At 42.5% G+C, this 22,577-nt stretch overlaps 1 protein-coding gene across 1 annotated transcript; it reads right to left on the reverse strand.

Annotated features, from left to right (window-relative positions):
- Window positions 1-1,665: 1,665 nt before the first annotated feature.
- LOC311150582 (inhibin beta A chain-like) lies at window positions 1,666-10,649 on the reverse strand. The gene is made up of 2 exons (XM_084188061.1): window positions 9,509-10,649; window positions 1,666-3,654 (listed from the first exon to the last, which is right to left on the reverse strand). Exons 1-2 carry the CDS (start codon window positions 10,011-10,013, stop codon window positions 2,816-2,818), a joined length of 1,344 nt encoding a protein of 447 aa, XP_084044187.1. The 5' UTR covers window positions 10,014-10,649; the 3' UTR covers window positions 1,666-2,815.
- Between the last annotated feature and the right edge of the window lie 11,928 nt (window positions 10,650-22,577).

The raw sequence follows: 22,577 nt of genomic DNA on the forward strand, positions 1-22,577 counted from the left end.
TTTCAGTAACTCAAGAGTATGTAAAGTTGTCCAAATGTGTTGTTTCAGTGTCTTCTCTTTTGCCATTGGAAGGATAACAAGCCAATTTCAAAGACATTCAATGTTTGTCATTTATGACATACAGTAGCAGTCAAAAGATTGGAAACACCTACTCATTCAAGGGTTTTGCTTTATTTGTACTATTTTCTACATTGTAGAATAATATTGAAGACATCAAAACTATGAAATAACACATATGGAATCATGTAGTAACCCAAAAAGTGTTAAACAAATCCAAATATATTTGAGATTCTTCAAAGTAGCCACCATTTGCCTTGACGACAGCTTTGCACACTCTTGGCATTCTCTCAACCAGCTTAACCTGGAATGCTTTTCCAACAGTCTTGAAGGAGTTCCCACATATGCTGAGCACTTGTTGGCTGCTTTTCCTTCACTCTGCGGTCTAACTCATCCCAAACCATCTCAATTTGGTTGAGGTCGGGGGATTGTGGAGGCCAGGTCATCTGATGCAGCACTCCATCACTCTCCTTCTTGGTCAAATAGCCCTTACACAGTCTAGAGGTGTGTTGGGTCATTGTCCTGTTGAAAAACAAATGATAGTCCCACTAAGCGCAAACCAGATGGGATGGTGTATCGCTGCAGAATGCTGTGGTAGCCATGCTGGTTAAGTGTGCCTTGAATTCTAAATAAATCACCGGCAGTGTCACCAGCAAAGCACACCCACACCATCACACCTCCTCCTCCATGCTTCACGGTGGGAACTACACATGCGGAGATCATCCGTTCACCTACTCTGCATCTCACAAAGACACGGTGGTTGGAACCAAAAATCTCCAATTTGGACTCATCAGACCAAAGGACAGATTTCCACCGGTCTAATGTCCATTGCTCGTGTTTCTTGGCCCAAGCAAGTCTCTTCTTATTATTGGTGTCCTTTAGTAGTGGTTTCTTTGCAGCAATTCGACCATGAAGGCCTACTTCACGCAGTCTCCTCTGAACAGTTGATGTTGAGATGTGTCTGTTACTTGAACTATGTGAAGCATTTATTTGGGCTGCAATTTCTGAGGCTGGTAACTCTAATGAACTTATCATCTTCAGCAGAGGTAACTCTGGGTCTTCCTTTTCTGTGGCGGTCCTCATGAGAGCCAGTTTCATCATAGCGCTTGATGATTTTTGCAACTGCACTTGAAGAAACGTCAAAGTTCTTGAAATGTTCCATATTGACTGACCTTCATGTCTTAAAGTAATGATGGACTGTCGTTTCTCTTTGCTTATTTGAGCTGTTCTTGCCATAATAAGGACTTGGTCTTTTACCAAATAGGGCTATCTTCTGTATACAACCCCTACCTTGTCACAACACAACTGATTGGCTCAAATGCGTTAAGAAGGAAAGAAATTGCACAAATTAACTTTTAAGAAGGAACACCTGTTAATTGAAATGCATTCCAGGTGACTACCTCATGAAGCTGGTTGAGAGAATGCCAAGAGTGTGCAAAGCTGTCATCAAGGCAAAGGGTCGCTACTTTGAAGAATCTCAAATATAAAATATAATTTTGATTTGTTTAACACTTTTTTGGTTACTACATGATTACTTATGTGTTATTTAATAGTTTTGATGTCTTCACTATTATTCTACAATGTAGAAAATAGTAAAAAAAAATAAAAATAAAGAAAAACCCTTGAATGAGTAGGTGTGTCCAAACTTTTGACTGGTACTGTATGTCATGTGATAAATATCATCATATATGTCATATGTTTGGAACACCACTGCTCTCCAATTTCAGTTGGAAAGAAGTGTTGAACAAAAGAAGCAGGAAAAAAGTCATACCAAATTGATTTAACCATTGGGAGAGATTTTCAGACTCTTTGAAGTGTTAGTTTCACAATTTTCATACACTGGTCAAAGTGATTTTTTTTTCTTTGTCATCACTAGTTGTTAGGAAGATTAATCGAGACGCTTTAGTAGAGATTGTCCTTCTGGTAAATAGCTCATATTGAAAGCTAATGGTGCTCCTATCTTTGGCGTTACTTTGATTGAGAGACTGTCCGTAGCTGTAGTATGTGCTGTTTATGTGTTCAATTTGTCTGGTGTATTGTCTTCTCTTGAAATAGTATCTCTTCATGCCCTAATGCCAGTTACCGTCAATGTGATCAAGCTGGCAAGAATGTTGGTATAGTGCAAATTTCAACATTCATTATTTTTATGTACAAAGACAAAGTAGTTCAGAAATTAATAATAATAATAATAAACCTTGTTAATAATTATATAAGTGTTTGGCTCCAGTAGCTGGTCAAACCTATTTCTTTCAAGTATCTCTCAACAATAACAATACAAACATTTGAAACACATTTGGAGAAAAAAAGTATCAAAAAGTATTCCTTGTATACAATTAAGAAACAAAACACACATATAAAGAAACATGAACAAAAATACAACACATCGTAATATTTTATCAGTTGCATAGTTTCTTTCTTCAGGGAACTGTTCCATGTTCATTGCAATGCAGAGAAGCAGGACTCACATTGCGCATAAACAGTGATAAGTAGTCCCACTCTTGGTCTCCATTTAACAAAAATAGAATATGTATCTCTTTTTTATCTGAAAGTGCCACAGAGACTATTCCAATTTCACGATACCCCGTCAGATAATAAGACAAAACAGACAGATCCGTCATTGAACTCCCAAAAAATGCCTTGTTTTTGTTTGAAGGGAAAAACGCCAACATCCATTGTCCATCATACCAGCTATATTATGTCCATCGTACTAATGGTGCCTTCTTATTATGGATGAGTCTTTACTGCTCTGTACTGTCTCTTACGAGCAGCCGCACTCGTCCACGATCATGTTCTGGATGTCCTTCTTGATGATCTTCTGCTCCTCGTTGTAGTAGAGCATAGACATGGCGCGTAGTCGCGTGGGCACGCAGCACGACTTGATGTTCTGGAAGGGCGCGTAGCCCCGCATGCGGTAGTGGTTGATGACAGTGGAGTGGAAGGACAGCGAGGAACCCGTGATGCTGGCTACGTGGCTGGGGCAGTCACCCTCGCAGTAGTTGGCGTGGTAGCCTGGCGGCGCAATGATCCAGTCGTTCCAGCCGATGTCCTTGAAGTTGACGTAGAACTGCCTCTTGCAGCACATGTGCATCTTGCCGTCGCACTCCAGGCCACGTTTGGCACGATGGTGAGCGTGTTCCTCCTCGCCAGGCCGCAGTACGACCATGAGGAACGGCCGGTGGGACTGTTCCCGCTCCCGTCCCGGTTGCTCGCCCTCGGCGGGGACCAAGACAGGTGTGGCGCCCGCCTCGGTGCACAGGGGGCAGGAGACTCGCAGGTCCAGGACGCTGCCACCGGCATCCAGCAGGGACTGGATGCTGCGTGGTACGGGGAGCGTGTGCCAGCCGCTGCGCCGCGTGTCCACCATCTTCTCCGACACCAACTCCTCCTCCTCACCCTGGGTCTCGGTGGAGGTGGAGGCAGAGCCTGGAGCTTTCAGCTTCTGCCGGCGGCGCTGCAGAAGCTGGATGTTCACTTTGCCCTTGCCTCGCCCTTGCCCCTTGGCCAGCTTCAGGAAGAGCCACACGTTGGCCTGCTCCACCACCGAGAACTCGCTGCCCTCCTTGGAAATGTCAAAGATCACGGCAGATGGAGAGTTGCCTAGAGCAGGAAAGGGAATAAGGCATTTAGTCATCACAATGAGAGCAATGCTTCAAATGTTCACAGTCATTTTGGTTAGGCAACGCATGCATGTTTTTTGGGCTCTGCTAAAATAAAACCTAGTATGTCTAAAAAAGGCTGTACAGAAATGCTGACTGTAGGTGTTCCCTTTCTGTCCAATAAGGTCATTTCTGAGAAATATTTCTGTCCATTTAGGGAACCTCTTTTGGCTTAAGAGCAAGCCGTATAGCCTCTTTAAATAAATTCAAATGCTTACTCTGTGTATCAAATAGAGCTTTGGGCTAAAGGAGAGATACACTCTATGACCAAAAGTATGTGGACACCTGCTCGACGAACATCTCAATCTAAAATCATGGGCATTAATATGGAGTTGGTCCCCCTTTTGCTGCTATAACAGTCTCCACTCTTCTGGGATGGCTTTCCACTAGATGTTGGAACATTGCTGCGGGGACTTGCTTCCATTCAGCCACAAGAGCATTAGTGAGGTCGGGCACTGATGTTGGGCGATTAGGCCTGGCTCGCAGTCAGCGTTCCAATTCTTCCCAAAGGTGTTTGATGGGGTTGAGGCCAGGGCTCTGTGCAGGCCAGACAAGTTCTTCCACACCGATCTCCACAAACCATTTCTGTATGGAAATCACTTTGTGCACGGGGGCATTGTCATGCTGAAACAGGAAAGGGCCTTCCCCAAACTGTTGCCACAAAGTTGGAAGCACAGAATCGTCTAGAATGACATTGTATGCTTTAGCGTTAAGATTTCTCTTCACTGGAAATAAGGGGCCTGCCCGAACCATGAAAAACAGCCCCAGACCATTATTCCTCCTCCACCAAACTTTACAGTTGGCACTATGTATTGGGGCAGATAGCGTTTTCCTTGCATCCACCAAACCTAGATTTGTCCGTCGGACTGCCAGATGGTGAAGCGTGATTCATCCCTCCAGAGAACGCGTTTCCACTGCTCCAGAGTCCAATGGCGGCGAGCTTTGCATCTCTCCAGCCAACATTTGGCATTGCGCATGGTGATCTTAGGCTTGTGTGTGGCTGCTTGTCCATTGAAACCCATTTCATGAAGCTCCCGACGAACAGTTCTTGTGCAACGAAGTTTGGAACTCGGTAGTGAGTGTTGCAACCGAGGACAGACGATTTTTATGCGCTACACGCTTCAGCACTCGGTGGTCCCATTCTATGAGCTTGTGTGGCCTACCACTTTGCGGCTGAGCCGTTGTTGCTCCTAGATGTTTCCACTTCACAATAACAGCACTTACAGTTGACCAGGGCAGCTCTAGCAGGGCAGAAATTTGACGAACTGACTTGTTGGAAAGGTGGAATCCTATGACGGTGCCACGTTGAAAGTCACTGAGCTCTTCAGTAACGCCATTCTACTGCCAATGTTTGTCTATGGAGATTGCATGGTTGTGTGCTCGATTTTATACACCGGACAGCAACGGGTATGGCTGAAATAGCCGAATGCACTAAGTTGAAGGCGTGTCCACATACTTTTGTATATATAGTGTATTATGCATGCTATTGACAGTGGACAGTCCATTCTATTCAAACTCCATACTCTGTTTGTACAAGACTGTATTTGTTCAGGGTCTGTCATGTCTGATTAGTTGGGCTCGGACTTCCACAGTCACTTTGGTATCTGTTTACTTTGGAAAGCAATGGGCTATGGGAGAGTTGTGGTGAGTCCTGTTACATTTTGTAATAACCTCCTAGTTACTTTCATGAATAAGCTGTAGGATTGAGTCCTGGAGATGCAGTGATTGGACACGTATACGGTGTCCATATTAGGACAGCCTCATGGACACCAGACAATTGGACGTATTCATTGTCTGATATGGCTATTGTTCACAGTTGCACCTAATAATGCTCTTTAAAAAAAATAAATGTTATACAAACTTATGAATGTAATGTTTATATTGCTTAGAATAAATGTTTATAAATAAAATACTCATTTACTCATCCTTTTTCATGAAAGCTCTTATAAAGTGTTATTTCTAAAACAGATCCCCTTTAATCTCATACTCTCAAACAAACTTGAGGTAATCAGAGCGTGTAGGACATTCTAACCCACAACACAAACGGTCTTCTTTAATCTCTCCTAGTCCTGCAGGATCGAGAGGGCCTTTGTGGGTTGCCCACAAGCCACAGCCCTGGGTCATGTCAAGTAGGGAGAAAATGTTTTAGAAATGAAGAAGTAGCTACCTGAACTTGTCCAATAAGAAACGCTTGTTTAGGCCTACATTTTAAAATCGACCCAGGAGTGGTGGCCTGTCTACAGAGAGCTACTGAGAAGAGTCTCTCCACTGTCACCACGCTGCACTTGAGCCAAAGGTCAACCGTGTGCAACCCGTCACGTAACAACACACAACTCCAACACACATCCCCATATGCCAGCCCATCTCACATTGCACACAGACCTATTCTAAGGAAAGAGGCACAACGCCGGAAGGAAGTCTCCGGAAGCACAACTCAGACACTCAGGATAAAGTGGAGTTAGCCTGCCTAGGAGCAGGTTAGAGCTGAAGGATCTGTTGCCATAGAAATGTACCTGCATGGGTGAAAGGTGAGCCACCTTAGTGTCAACGGTTATCCCGAGGTGAACTCAGAATTGGCCAAAGTTAGCTCGCTAACTCCTCTATCCCACGAAGGATAACAACAGATAAATAATCTTTAGGTGACCACAATAATGGATACTTTGTCCTGGACTAAATTCAATTGTGCCTGGGTATAGAATTCCATAACATCTCACTAAATTAAAGTTCAACCCTCTCCTGTAGCACTTCCAGTGTCCAGTATCAGATAGCACTTCAAAAAGGCGCATGAGGATCTGCACAGCAAAACCACAAGTAGTAAATAATCTCTACTAATGTTATAACTATTAGTGTTTAATACTTTTAAACACACACTTAGTGTTATTTTAACCGTCTCAAAAATGTATATAGCTACCCAGCTAGTACGTTTGGTTCCTTGGAAGTTGTGGGAACGTATGTTTTTGGTTTCCCATTGGTTCTAGGAACAAAGTCATACATTTCCTGACCAGTAAAACTGAACGTTTTTTAAACGTTCTGAGAACGGAAGTGAAAATTCCACCTGTTCTAGGACCATTTGGGGAATTGTCGTGCATAGCTGGTGCTCAGTGGTGTCCTGGGAATCGCATCGAATTTATCACGAACAAATAGGACACCTACTTTAGCTAACCAAACAAAACACAGTCACCACCAAAACAGTCAGGTTTGTCAATTTTTTTGGGGTGCTTTGGGGGATTTTGTTGTTAATTAGGCATTATTAACCATAAACATATTGAAAAGGGAGCAACTTATATCTCATATGAATATGCATGTACAGTAAAACCCAACAAAACTAAATTCTATTTATACATTTTCGACAACAGAAATCCCTCCCTCCCTAGCAAGGCTCTCTATCTCTTTTTCCTTTTACTTGTAATGAACGAATGAATAAACAAAACGGGGAGAATACAATAGCTTGAAAGCGAAGCGCCTCTAAATATATTTGGCTAGATAGCGCAGCGAAAAAAGAAAAAAAAGAAAAGCATCTTCATCTTCCAAGAGAGAATGGAATGTCATTAACGATGTTGTGTTATTGGTTCCTGACTCTTCATTCAGAGAAGACAGTGCTGATCGCTGTGAGAGGTGGCAGGCGCCTCTCTCTCTCTCTCCCTCTCTCTCTCTCCTGGTCCCCCCCTCTTTCTCTCTCTTTATTCTCTCTCTCTTTCTCCCTCTCTCGTTCCCCCCCCCCCCCCCCCCCCATCTCCACTTATAGCCTCCACACAGCCCAAAGTAATTATTGGGGCCCATATTTGGATGAATGAAGTGATTATGTATGGTTAGGAGCCCCGCGGGTATGTTGGTCGGGCCCTTCGACTCACACTCTCATTTATTTATAGCACCAAGCCGTTATGCACATTTATGTAAGCAAACAAGCAGGAGAGGAATATGCTTGTCACACGCTTGTTGCGCCGCTCTGCTGCCATACACAATGGCCAGCCCGCAATCAGGAGAGCCTCCAGAATCGGAGCACCCCCCTCGTTGGGGTGGCGTGCAGCGCTTGAGAGCACGCTGTTGCACGTGGAGGGGATACACGTTCATAGTTCCGATGCATTAAACCTTTCCTATTGTTGTTTTCGCATCATTGTCTGATCTCATCTCTGATTCATCCACTTCACACCTGAATATGAAAATTCCCAACAATAGATGTGAACGTGGTTGACGTATCTCAATCAAGTGGTTGACCCGTTGCTGTAAAATGCTGAAAACCGAGGCCTGAAATGCAAAAACTTGTAAACTTTCAGTTCCTACGCGCTGAACACATATACATTAGGATACAGATGTACAGTGACGTTTTCTGCATCGATATAAGGTGCCATTATTCTAACCTTAACCTTAGCAAGGAGTTGCTTATCAACAGATTGTTTGTTGATAGTATGACCATCTGTAGATCATCTATATGGGACTATACTAATAAAGTGTGACCCAAGTCGCTACCCTGTTTAAATCGGCAAGACCTACAGCGGAGAAATGCATATGATTTTCCTGGATATGGCTATGGAGAAATGAATTGTTACCGTTGATGTGCCCGCACACATACACACTCACTCCAAGAGAGGAGGATGGAGGAACAGACAGACGCATGCACATACTAATACTCAGAATATTAATTGAGTCATGAATTATAGTCCATCTTCAACTACATTTATGCACATCTGGCATGTCACATAATTTACAATTCCTTGTTCTTAATCTCATACTAACATTTCATGTAACCTTTATTTAACCCGGCAAGCCGGCTAAGAACAAATTCTTATTTCCAATGACGACCTGGCAAACATATTTTGTAAAATCCTTAAGTGCTCTCTAGCAGCTGAGTACACACTGAAATCATCGGAGTCAAAAGCCGCAGTCGACACTCGCTTAAGCGTGGGTAACTCGTGCTAGCTAAGGATGCCAAGGCACGTGGGTAGTGGGTGTGCATAACCCCCGAACGAAGAAGCTGCAAAGGGACGTCAATAGTTTAATCTAAGCCGTGTTGACTACAAGTTCGAAGGAATCCTCTCAGAGAAAGCCTTAAGCACCACAGACACACGTCAATATTGAAACATGTACAGTCCCAAACCCAGGCAGCCACATATTTTACACATGCAGGTAGCACGTTATGTTAAAGCCCCCTCGCAGTCTTTTAAATTTCATTTTTAAATCATCACTGTATGTCTAATAAATCCCTGTGTGTGTTTATTTCATGAAAATAACTTATTTCATGGAAATGCTCAGTCTGATCATGATGATACAAATGTAAATATATTTACATACACACCTCTGATTGAAAGATAGGATTGTCTAGACTCTAGAGCCTACCCAGCTTAGACCTTCAAAGTAGGAGGATACATATGCAAATAAAAGATGACTGGTCATTGGTTAGAATAATCAGATCAGATTGTGAATAATTCCATCAAACAGGCTGAAATTAAACTAAAAGGGTCTCATCATAATTTTCACAATTTCAGAGTGTTATTTCGACCTCAGTGTGAAAATATCATTTAAAAAGATTGCATTTTTTTGGGACTGCACTGCCGTTTTAAACTACTGTTTCCACTGGTTTACCTGTTATTTATTAGGAAATAATTATGTGATAACAGTGAGTACTTTCAGGTACTATTACAAAGGATTCAACATAAGTGATAACAAGCTGGTACTTAATGGTGCCGAGTGGTGCTTCATTAAATGAACCAAACAAATCAAGAAAGTAATTCATGTTATTACTGTAAGTGCTAACCACACAAACACACACACAGAGGCACACAAAATGGCTGACTCACCTGGCTCGGCAAAGGTGATGATCTCAGAGGGCGGCTCGGGCAGTGCCACCCCCTCATGGCCAGCGCCCCCCGGTCCCTCCTCCTGGATCTCCACGCTGCCGTCCTCGCCCACGCGTCCCACGTGTAGTTTCTTGATGGCGTTGAGCAGGGCAGCGCGCGGCACCGGGTGCGTGACATTGGGCCGTGCACTCAGGTGGAGCATGTTGAGGATGTGCCGCTTCACCGCTTCAACCATGTCCGTCTGGCCCAAAGTCTGAGCCAAAGTCAAAGATGCAGATTCAGATGCTGACTCAAATCCAGGAGGGACCGGGTCATAACCCCTCCTCATCTGGGCCAGCACACAGGACGGACAGTGGGTCACCTGGGTCTCCTGCCCCAGCCCCTGCTCCGGCGTAGCCCCATCCACCGCTGCCAATGGTCCCGCCACATTAGGGGAGCCACATCCTGTCTGGAGCCTGGCGAGAAGCAACGCCAACACCCCGGCCAACGCGGCTAACGAGTGCATCCTGTGCCACAGAGCGCCGACTCACACACGCGCACACACACACTCCCTGGAGAAGGGTGAGTAGAGGACAGCGGCACCCGCGGCGAGGGTGACGAAAGAGAAGCAGAACACCGGACAGCTCTCCTCACCTTATCTCTCCCGATTCACAAGGTGTTGATGGGGTTTCACCGACACCAGCAAAGCGAAAAGTACAATCCTTCTCTTAGAGAGGTGCTGCTAGCTTCAAAAAGTTGGATGTTGGAAAGTAGAGATGCAGGTTTTGAGACCTAGCAGTGCCCTTGTATTACTCTTTATGGAGTAAAGCACTTCACTATCTTTACTTGGTCCTCACAAACCAGGTCTTTGCTCCAGTCCTCATAAACCACTTCTCCTGTAAAGTCCAGAAAAGCAAGCGTCTCCTCTCGGCTTTATAAAACCATTCCTCTTGTTTTGTCCAGTTGGTAAAAGCAGGTTTACTGTCTAAAACAAAATGTCTTGTCCACTCCGTCCAGTCTTTGTAAAAATGAAGTGTTTGGGAGAGAGTGTCCACTCTAGTTTAGTCCTTCAAAAAGAAGTGTGGCGGTGTCCTGTCCTGCTGATGTGCACAGCACTGGAGAAGCCTCAGAGAGCTCACTATATCGGAGTTGAATGGCTTTGTAGAAGTGGGCAGGGTTAGAGTGCCTCTCACTCTCAACACTCTCTCTTTTGCCTCACTGTAATTATACCTCCCTCTCTTTCTTTATCCCTCCCTCTATACCCCCCATTACTACTGTATGTTTCATTACTTCTGAATCACAACTTTGTGTTCATCCTTAAAAAATGTTAACTAACAAGTTAAACTTCAGGCAAACACAAGAGTCACTCAGGTCACCTCCACAAGTTAGTCTATGTTTTTTGCTTTAATTTTCTTTCTCTGTTTTGCTATCTTTCTATATAGTGTCTGCATTGGATGGTTTTTGTAGTGTGCTAGTGGGGTTTTCTTGCGCGTCACGATGGAGGAGGCGGAAGAGGCACTGTGTGCGCACTGAGTCTCCCTGATTCATTCATACCACACACTAACACACACACACACAGACGTGTTCACCCTCAGCCACATTTTCACACACACACCCCGGCAAGCACATAACGTTATGAGAACCATATGTTTCTTAGAGCTTGGTGAGAGCGTGGTTGTCCTATGGTTATTTTGCATACAACTTTCCCACAACTTTCTGGGAATGGTGCAGGATAGTTGCTTGGCTTTGGAACATTCTCAGCATATTTAAGGAACTTCACAAAAAAAATATATATATTTTCTTACTTTATTTTTCCTAGAAGTTCAAACATGGTTACATTTCATTTCAATTTTGGTAATGTTCTAGGAACGTTCTCCAACTGGTTTGACATTGGGAGTGTTCTCAAACTGGCAGAAAACGTTAAGAGACAACGTTTTTCTGTGGGAATTTCAGTACTTCAGCATAACATTTCTTACAGAAATTTCCTCCTGGTTCTATTTAAAGTAATGTTTTCACATTAATTCGAGAACTTTAAGAAAACTATAAGAACACTTTAGTAACGTTAACAGAACGCTCTAAGAATGTTATTTAAAAACATTTACATTCCGTTCTCATCATCAATAAAACTCTCTCTATCCGCTATCTTTTTAAGTGTGGTCAGGTGTGTTGGCCGTGCCGACTAATTGGCCACACCTGATCTTAATGAGTGCTTGTTTGAATCGACTAAAATTAACAGTAAAAAAACAAAAAAAAACACAGTGCTAGCTCCATCCTGATGGCGCAGTGGACTAATTCCCTGGATAGAGAACAGAAGATCATAGGTTTGAATCTCACTGATGCCGTGCCACAATAAAAAAGAAATGTGTTTGCATGATTAATGTCTAAGCAAAGGAATTTCCATGGGTCCTATCTGTGCTTGGAGTTCAAAACTGTAAACCTAAACTAAGCTAGCAGTGTTATTGAAAGTCTTATTGATACATGTTCTCTGAACGTTATTGAATTACCTTCAAATAACCTATAATTTTGGTTCTCAGAACATTAATAAAACCATAGTAAAATGTTCAGAACCTCCCTGCAACCTAAAAATCTACGTTCCCAGAAAAGGCTAAATCTTCACTTCCGTTCCTAGAACGTTCAAAAAAACTTTCCTTTTTACCGATCAGTATGGCTTTGTTCCCAGAGTCAATGGGGAACCAAAAACGTACGTTCCCACAACTTCCAAGGAACCAAATATACTAGCTGGGATAGACCGGGCATGCCCACTGACTGGCCTCAGTTCCAGGTGCAACACACACACACACACAGGTATACAGAAAGCTATACCCATTGCATACCTAGTGTCATCATACCACTGATTTCACGTTGGATGGATTTGTCTTCGACCCAGTTTCAAGTTTGAACGTCACATGCACAAGGACAGTGAAATGCCTTTCTTGCAAGCTCTAAAACCAACAATGCAGTAATCAATATCAATATAGTACCCAAGAGTCAATGGCAAGGCCTCTAGGGGTCTACATCAGCCCATGTCATGGTTGTGGTGGGATTTGGTCCACACAAGCAGACCTGGGCTCAAATAGTCTATATTTTTATCAAACACTTTGAGCGTTTTATCGAGCCTGCATTTGCTATTCAATTGGTTCCATTGCACCAAGCAAGTTCATTCAAGCTTAGCTCAAGTATTTGAAGGAAAACAAATACTATTTGAACACAGGTGTGTTGAATAGTGAGGATCTGTTTCAAATAACTGGCCACACAAAACCTCTAGTTTTTAATGATGAAAAAAATCATGTTCTGGGTGAATATTGACAAACTGTACTATGCTTTCAATGACACTGCCCCTCAAAAGGTCGCTAATACCATAGTCTAATGTGAACCTGATATTTTTTCACATTGTGCACACGTATAACTAAATATACTGTATCTTCTATTGTGTTATGCACAGGTTTCAAGCAGAACTGATACATGCATTTTATTATGAATTAATATATGCTATCGTTTTAGTTTAATATCCATCAGTCTTATTGAATGTCTGATCTGAAATAAACCATACTATGTCTATGCCATTAGAATGCGATCACAGCTACCTACACTAATCCCTCTTGTGGTAATGGTATAAATCTTATCTCAGAGGAATACAAACAGATGTACAGAGCTGATTCTTTCTATTCTGAACAGGGTTGAGGTGAATTCCATTTCAATTCAGTCAAATTCAAGAAGTAAACTGAATTACAATTACAATTTTCCTAATTTCTTTTCATTGAGGAAAATTGGACTTAGAATTTCAGTTTACTTCCTGAACTTGACTGAATTTAAATGGAATTTACCTCAACCCTGATTCCATCTCTCTCTATTCTGACAAGGTAAAAATCTGTTGTCCTGCCCCTGAGCAAGGCAGTTAACCCACTGCTCCCCGGGCGCCGAAGACGTGGATGTCGATTAAGGCAGCCCCCCGCACCTCTCTGATTCAGAGGGGTTGGGTTAAATGCGGAAGAGACATTTCAGTTGAATGCATTCAGTTGTACAACTGACTAGGTATCCCACTTTCCCCCACCTTCCTTTCCCATTCTTTTGCCTGTGCCTGATATGCTCTCTTAAATCATTCTCTGTAAGCTACTTTATTTTTATTTTAACCTTTTTCCTCCTCTTACTTTGTCTTTCCCTCTTTACTCCCTGTGACCTCTTTCACCCCAAGCCTTTTTCTCTCCCAGGTTTTGTCCCTAGCTGTTTCTTGTCCTTTGTGTAATATAATGAACAGGTTTTCTCTCTGTCTTTACCTCTGTCTGTATATTATAAGGATGAACTGGTTTTGTATAAGGTGATACCAAAAGTGCTCTACCGGAGAGTGGTGTCCTTTCCTCTATGGCTATCCACTGCAGAAAGATACAGGTGGTGGTTGTTGGTGTTACATAATCATCTTCGTAAAATCAGCTGTGTAAAATCTATAAAAGACTTGTGTAATCCCTGCCAATGACTTGGAAGAGAGGACCCTTGCCCAGTGCTATACACCCTTCACTGACATCCTCTGTGGTAACGTGATGTGAGTAGGTGCCCATTGCCCAAGCGTGATTTGGTAGTGGAACGTGTGATCTGGTAGTGGAACGTGTGACAGCAACGCCTCTCCAACAGTTGCCGCTCCAGCTGACTCATGGCACATGCATCTCATTAACGTGCACCATCGGGTGTAAGCGTGGTGAGTGCTGTGCCGTCCATTCATGATGAGCCCTTATCGTTGTTATACTCTGAGTATGAGTGGCATTGCCTAAAATAGACCCTCTGGAGTGGATGGAGACAGAGTTGGCACTAAATGTAGTAGTTCATCATCAGCCACATAACTGGCCAATTTACCGTCAATCAGTCAGACACAAATTTAAAGGGCTGGCTACGAGGAAATACTTCAATCAAGCATTATGAGTGTTTGAACTCATGAAGGCCGTTATACACTGAGTATACCAAACATTAGCAACACCACATTAAGTTGCACCCACCCGTTCTGCCCTCAGAACAGCCTCAATTCGTCAGGGCATGGACTCTACAAGATGTCGAAAGTGTTCCACAGGGATGCTGGCCTATGTTGACTCCAATGTCCCACAGTTGTGTCAAGTTGCCTGGATGTCCTTTGGGTGGTGGACCATTCTTGATACACTGTTGAGTGTGAAAAACCCAGCAGCGTTGCAGCTCTTGACACAAACCGGTGCGCCTGGCACCTACTACCATACCCCGTTCAAAGGCAATTCAATATTTTGTCTTGCCCATTCACCCTCTGAATGGCACTCATACACAATCCATGTCTCAATTATCTCAATACTTAAAAATCATTATTTAACCTGTCTCCTCCCCTTCATCTACACTAATTGAAGTGGATTTAACAAGTGACATCAATAAGAGATCATAGCTTTCACCTGGATTCACCTGGTCAGTCTATGTCATGTTCTTAATGTTTTGTACACTCAGTGTAAATGTTAAATAAACACAAATGAATGTGTTATGTAGTCTTTGTGTCAGGCATTATGAATCCTTATGTATACCTCTTTGAAATAAAGTGTTATCAAATGTTCTAACGCACATATCCGGAACGGTTTGTCCATGATTGATTAGTATATAAAACCTGAATCCTCTCGTTTGATGTGTCACTGGTCTCTTGTGGTGCAGGACTTCCTCTCTCACGGGGTGGTGTGATGGGATCAGGGACTCCCTGGCATGCCTTTTTCCACCCACCCTGCCTTGTGACTCCCACCCAGATGGGGGGTGCTGGAGTAAGAGAGGAGGTGGAAGGTTTGGGTGGTGAGTAGGAACTACCGGGAGGGGGCTGAGGTATGAGAGTGGCTTCACCTTGAGTGGGGGTCTTTACAATAGGTAAGCTGAGAGGATGCTCGATAGGGGGGAGGTGGTAGGGGGCTTTCATCCCTTAATAGTTTCGGACACACAGGACCAATGATGAGCCAAAACACAGTTAGTGGCCGACCATCACCTGCAGTTCAGGAGCCCATACGACCATCAGGACCCGGTTAGACAGTCCTCGTAGAACACACTTTGGGACGTCTTACGAACAGTAATTAGTGGCAAATATCGTGTAGTGTGAAAGCAGCTTAAAAAAAGAGCAAAAAAATTAATCTGTAGAGTATTTAATTAGCTCTGTTTCAAACCACGAAGCTGACTCATGTTTTACCACACCTCTGCATTACTACCACGTGTTTTTCAAACAAGCAGGCTTTATATCTATCTACAGCTTGAGTGGGTTCCATTACACACTGATCTGTTGGAACTGTGACGCATGTTGATGATTTAATAGTCTGACATCACACCTCTGTGCCTGACTAAAGGGCCACCTTAGCGTTTATCTGCTCGTTAAAACGTGACTTACCGTCCACTGCTATATGAACTATGGGCACCATGCAGAAACGTGGCAGATGGCTGGTAACAGGAGGGATTGAGTCATTATAAGTGTAAATCTCTATTTTGCTTAGTGTATTACTGCTTTACACAGACAAGTGAGTCAGCAAACTAGAGGAAACCCTCTGCTTTTCTCAATTAATCTAAATACGGAAATGTCCATTTGCATCGACTCTTTAACTCCTTCTTTTCCTCTTGAAGGGGAAGTTCAGTCTTTTACAATTTAATGTTAGATGGGTCCTCATCCTCAAAGTAGTCTATACGCCAGGTTAAACTGTAATCCGTGGTTTAGCCACTGGCTAAAATTAGCAAAATATAATATTGGCTTCCCCTTTAACAGGACTTCAGTACTATTTTCACTGTGCTGAGCTGGCCTGGTTACACATCCATGATAGTTGCTGAAACTGTGCTGAAAAGTACAATGTAAAAGGAAAATATCTGAGCCACCCCAGTACGGTTTGGGTTGGCACGATAGTGTGAAAAGAGTACAAGTGAATAATCCTGGTACCGCCAATCAAATGTGATGATTTCGTAATTGTTTTCTACAAATGCATTTCTCATCCAAGTGCTTTATAAAAACCGGGCCTGAAAAAAGAAAAACACTAAGCTACTTTCCTTTGCTGGTACACTGCAGCCAAAGAGAGCTCACCCATTTGTTTGCCAATTCACTTTGGTGACAACATGAGCAGCGCTATTGAGGGATATTACAATGTCTTCTTCTTCTATATATAATGCTTCTTCTTCGACATCTTCTTTTTCTTCTTTGGTATAATGGCATTCTCACAATTTTAATGTGCATGCTGCCACCTACTGTGCGGGATGGAAAAAAGATCCCAAAATTGGAAACGATGTGGAGGACGGGGGACGGGGGACTGGATGGGGGATATTCATACAAACTACAAAAAAATCAACAAAATAGAAAATCAACCTCCTTTCTTTTCAAATCTAAAAATCAGATCCCTACACAGGCTGCAGTGCTTCAGCTGAGGTCTTGAAGTCCCAAACACTTTTCAGCCACTGCCACAATGATGTCACTTGTGCTGTACAGTTTATAACTGTAGCGATAAACGCCACAAAATCCACCTTCTTCACGATAAAAGTATCTGGTTCTCTTGACTGATGAAAACCATTCAGATCAGGCTGCAGAGCATCAACCACCATAGCTTATTTAATGGTACTTTCTCCTTTAACCTGTTCCACTGCCTCTGCATAGGATATCTGATGGACAGCCCACCTCAACCTCCTTTTCCCTTACAGGGCACTCTAGGAACTCAGGATTGTGGTCCCCACCACAGTTGCATCATTGATCTTCTTTATGCCGGTCTTCATACCTTAACCGTCTGCAAACATTTGCTACATAACCATATCCTTTGCAGTTCTCACATTGCAATGGCTTGGGCACGAACACTCTCACCACATATCACAACTCCACATAGAACTCACTCCTTCTGTCCACCTCATTGGTTTGATTGAAGAGGTTCTCATGGCTCCCTCTTCCCCTGAAGCTTTGACAGCATACACCTTTATCACCCTCTGGTGGTTCAACCTGGACTCAGGGGTTGACGTAACATAGTAAAGGTAAATGTGTGTCCCTCCATTTAGTATGATATATTACGTGTCATATGATATGTATTCATTTGTGGATGTCCATCATCTATTGAGTATGATATGTTACGTCCTCAAATTCGTACGATATGTTACAAATTCCAATTCATACACGATTTGCAATACATTTGATATGTTACGAACTCCAATTTGGTGTGGCTTACGTTAGCTAGGTGGCTAAAGTTAGCTAGGCTAGGGTTTACGGTTCGGGGTTAAGGTTAGGGGTTCGGGGAAGGGTTAGCTAACATGCTAAGTAGATTCTAAGAAGCTTCAAAGTAATAGAATATTTCCCTTGACAGGGTGATGCTGAAAGTAAAAACGGCTCAACTTACGCCACTCTCTCCTATACCCTTCATGTAAAGTTTTACCGAACACTTGCGAACTCTGGCCAACTAATAACATAAGTTGTTCATTTTGGGAGACTTATTTACTGGGGTTGATTCCCCTCCTGTGTTTTCCCCTGTTGTTATACATTCTTTCTTTGCTCATTATTTTTTTACTATATAATAAATCATTTGTCCCTCTCTATGTCTCTTGTGCTGTGTAAAATCTATAAAAGGCTTGTGTAACCCCTGCCAATGACTTGGAAGAGAGGACCCTTGCCCAGTGCTATACTCACTTCACTGACATCCTCTGTGCCAATTTGATGGTGCCCGTTGCCCGAGCGTGATTTGGTAGTGGAACGTGTGACAGCAACGCCTCTCCAACAGTTGCCGCTCCAAAACAGCTGACTCATGGCACATAATAATAATAAATTAAACTTTTATAGCACTTTTCATTACAATCTCAAAGAGCTTTAAGCAACAACAGAAAAAAATAGACATGCAATTTTGAAAAACAAATAGTTCATGGACGATCATGGCAGGCAGGGTAGTCCATTAATGGCTTGAGCAGTCCGCGCCAGGAGGAAGGCTAGAGTAGAGGCAGTTTGGAGATGAAATGGAGGGGGGTCACATCCAGGGGGTTTCAGACTGGTCCAGAGCCATTTATCAGGGCACCCTGGCGCTTCTCAGTAGTAGTCTCTGAAGTCAGACTCCTTGGGTAGAACTCCCCCACTACCGATGTGTAGCACCCACCTATTGTGTTTGTCAGCACCACAGCATTTTGAGGCACAGACACACTGGTAGAGTTACCGGAGTACTTAGCACCTCTGAACAGAGTGCTGGCTGTAATTTGCAAACCGAGTGGAAACCCATTCTACATGTAGAATCGTCATTCCGTGCGATGTGTTTTCTCCTTTAGGCAGCTGTTTGAAATGTACTGTAGTCATAGGCTCAATCCCAATACCCAATAATTTAGCCCTCCCACTGTGTTTTGAGCAATCCCACGAGCCACATCAAGTCGGAGTGTTGTTCCAATTCAACTTTGAGCAAGGGTAGGGCTGTTACACAGTGACCATATTACCACCACACCTGTAGTCACGAGTCATGACCGCAGTCAAATTCCACGTGATGGTAACTAGGCTTCTCCAAAACTGCACTAATGGCCTGGCACCTCATTTATAACGTTGCGTAAATTTTACACCAAATATCTGCGTGTGCCATTTCTGAAAAGACTGCGCACACACAACAATATTGAGATCTATAAACTTGCCGCAAGATTCCCTTTATAAATCAGACCTGTCTTGAAACTGTGCGCGCGTGAACAAGCATTATAACTCTGCCTGAAAAACGCCCATCATTCACCTTTATGGAAATAGCAATGGCGAACATGATCAAATATCTTTGGAGGTGTTGGCAGAATGTTTTCTTTTGCAGTGACATTTGCTGTAGCCTATCTGAATGTTGTTAAAATACTAAAACAATAGCAAATTGTTGTGGACCTGTAAACAGATCGTTTGAATTCAATAATGTTTTGCATTTACTTTTTCCCGAACCTAAATATGCTGCACTGCCTGCGAATTCTGAAACGTTGCCTACTCTGAAAAAAAGGAAAACAATAGTAGATCTACTTACAGTGGTAGCCTATACACTTCATTGCAAAATATCAAATGTCTGTTCACCTGCTAAAGCTGCAATATGTACCTTTTTGGGCGACCTGACAAAATGCACATAGAAATGTGAGTTATAGATCTGTCACTCATTTTTATTTTTTATTTTACCTTTATTTAACTAGGCAAGTCAGTTAAGAAATAATATAATAATAATATAATATGCCATTTAGCAGACGCTTTTATCCAAAGCGACTTACAGTCATGCGTGCATAATTTTTTTTTTGTGTATGGCTGGTCCCGGGAATCGAACCCACTACCTTAGCGTTACAAGCGCCGTGCTCTACCAGCTGAGCTACAGAGGACCACAAGAACAAATTATTATTTACAATGACGGCCTACACCGCATTGAAAGCAAGTCTAAGGGGCCTCCCGAGTAGTGCAGCGGTCGAAGGCAAACTCCACTATGGCCAAGACCAAAGAGCTGTCAAAGGACACCAGAAACAAAATTGTAGACCTGCACCAGGCTGGGAAGACTGAATCTGCAATAGGTAAGCAGCATGGTTTGAAGAAATCAACTGTGGGAGCAATTATCAGGAAATGGAAGACATACAAGACCACTGATAATCTCCCTCGATCTGGGGCTCCACGCAAGATCTCACCCCGTGGGGTCAAAATGATCACAAGAACGGTGAGCAAAAATCCCAGAACCACACGGGGGGACCTAGTGAATGACCTGCAGAGAGCTGGGACCAAAGTAACAAAGCCTACCATCAGTAACACACTACGCCGCCAGGGACTCAAATCCTGCAGTGCCAGACGTGTCCCCCTGCTTAAGCCAGTACATGTCCAGGCCCGTCTGAAGTTTGCTAGAGTGCATTTGGATGATCCAGAAGAGGATTGGGAGAATGTCATATGGTCAGATGAAACCAAAATAGAACTTTTTTGTAAAAACTCAACTCGTCGTGTTTGGAGGACAAAGAATGCTGAGTTGCATCCAAAGAACACCATACCTACTGTGAAGCATGGGGGTGGAAACATCATGCTTTGGGGCTGTTTTTCTGCAAAGGGACCAGGACAACTGATCCGTGTAAAGGAAAGAATGAATGGGGCCATGTATCGTGAGATTTTGAGTGAAAACCTCCTTCCATCAGCAAGGGCATTGAAGATGAAACGTGGCTGGGTCTTTCAGCATGACAATGATCCCAAACACACCGCCCGGGCAACGAAGGAGTGGCTTCGTAAGAAGCATTTCAAGGTCCTGGAGTGGCCTAGCCAGTCTCCAGATCTCAACCCCATAGAAAATCTTTGGAGGGAGTTGAAAGTCCGTGTTGCCCAGCGACAGCCCCAAAACATCACTGCTCTAGAGGAGATCTGCATGGAAGGATGGGCCAAAATACCAGCAACAGTGTGTGAAAACCTTGTGAAGACTTACAGAAAACGTTTGACCTGTGTCATTGCCAACAAAGGGTATATAACAAAGTATTGAGAAAATTTTGTTATTGACCAAATACTTATTTTCCACCATAATTTGCAAATAAATTCATTAAAAACCCTACAATGTGATTCTCTGGAGAAAAAAAATCTCATTTTGTCTGTCATAGTTGACGTGTACCTATGATGAAAATTACAGGCCTCTCTCATCTTTTTAAGTGGGAGAACTTGCACAATTGGTGGCTGACTAAATACTTTTTTTCCCCACTCTATTTTTACTTTGGAGTCAGGAGTTATGGCAGGTACACAGGGCAAATGGCAGGCATTACCACCTGCCACAAAAGCCCATTACAGTGAGGGGCAGACAAGCTACAGGCAGGAGGTCAGGAGTTGAAGGGGAACCTGAAGGCATTAAAATTCAAAGATGATTTAAGACAGTTGAAATCAATGGTGGCAATGTATAGGGTCACAATAGTAAGTCATGAAATGTTAAGACTTTACTTCAAAAAAGTAATGGATTTGGATATGAGATACAGATTTTAGATACAGAGAACATGCATGTAGCCGAATTGCTTGAAACCATGCTTGAAATAGAGCGAGCTATTCGGCTATATGGAAAAATGGAACAAGCCACAACTGAAAGTTATGGTGTAGTTTACAATGCACTGCTGGAATGGGTTAAGTTAATATTTGATTCATTAAATTATTTATCGATACACTGGGTCACATTTATTTGGATAGTCCGGATTTTCCATCTGTAGATGCTTTACAGATGGTCATACTATTAATAAACTATGTGTTGATAAGCAACTGCTTGCTACGGTTAGAGTTAGGTTTAGAATAAAGGTTAGGGTTAGTAGATAGATGCTCTACAGACTACAGATGGACTATCAAAATAAAGTGTTACCATAAACTGATTCATTTAGGCAAACAGAGAGACAAGTGATACTGTAGCAGGATATCAATGAGATTGAGGAACATAAAAGCATGCTCAGGGTGTCACATAACTTCTTATATGTTTTTCTTGTCATTTGTTAAAATACAATATAAATATGACTTAATAATCAATTAGCTCAATACCGATAACTAATAAAACAAATTATATAGTGTATATCAAAAGTATAGTGTCTAGTTTACATATACAGTGTACAAAACATTATGAACACCTGGGCCCAGATTCACAAAACACTTCTTACGCAAAAACTTCAGAAGCTTCTTAAGAAATCAAATAAGTTAATAAGATAGTTCTTAAGTGCAATTACTCAACAATATGTTAAAATGTAATGACTTTCTTACGAACTTCTCAAATATCTTCTTACGAATCTTAAGATGTTTGTTGCTAAGCAACCGATTTAGCTAGCTATCTAGCTAGTGATGGCAACCATGTTAGCATATTTCGTACTGAGTTCCAAAACATTTTCTTGGGTTTAAAATAATCAATACTGAAACTTTCAGATGAAGTTTGTGAGTGAATGAAACATGTTAAATTGCTTTCATGATCTTATTCTCTCACTGCACAGAGTTTAAGACAAGGGTTTAGCTATTTTGGAATGAAGAACAAATCCAATAACTATATTTTCAAGAATCTAATTTCAAGAATCTAATTCCTTCTTAACTTTTTGCTTAAGGAGAAACATAAGTAATGGTGCAATAACATTTCCAATATCCTTTGAGGAATTGCAACTTTGCTTAACTTTTTTCATGAGTCTATAGTTAAGGGAAAAATGGCAG

This window comes from Coregonus lavaretus, assembly GCF_964263955.1.
Source record: "Coregonus lavaretus genome assembly, chromosome: 23".
NCBI lineage: Eukaryota > Metazoa > Chordata > Actinopteri > Salmoniformes > Salmonidae > Coregonus > Coregonus lavaretus.

Coding starts and splice junctions, on each gene's coding strand:
- LOC311150582 (XM_084188061.1), bottom strand. CDS start 10,013: ATGCACTCGTTAGCCGCGTTGGCCGGGGTGTTGGCGTTGCTTCTCGCC. Junction 3,655..9,508: donor CATCACCTTTGCCGAGCCAG/GTGAGTCAGCCA, acceptor TTCCTGCTCTAG/GCAACTCTCCATCTGCCGTG.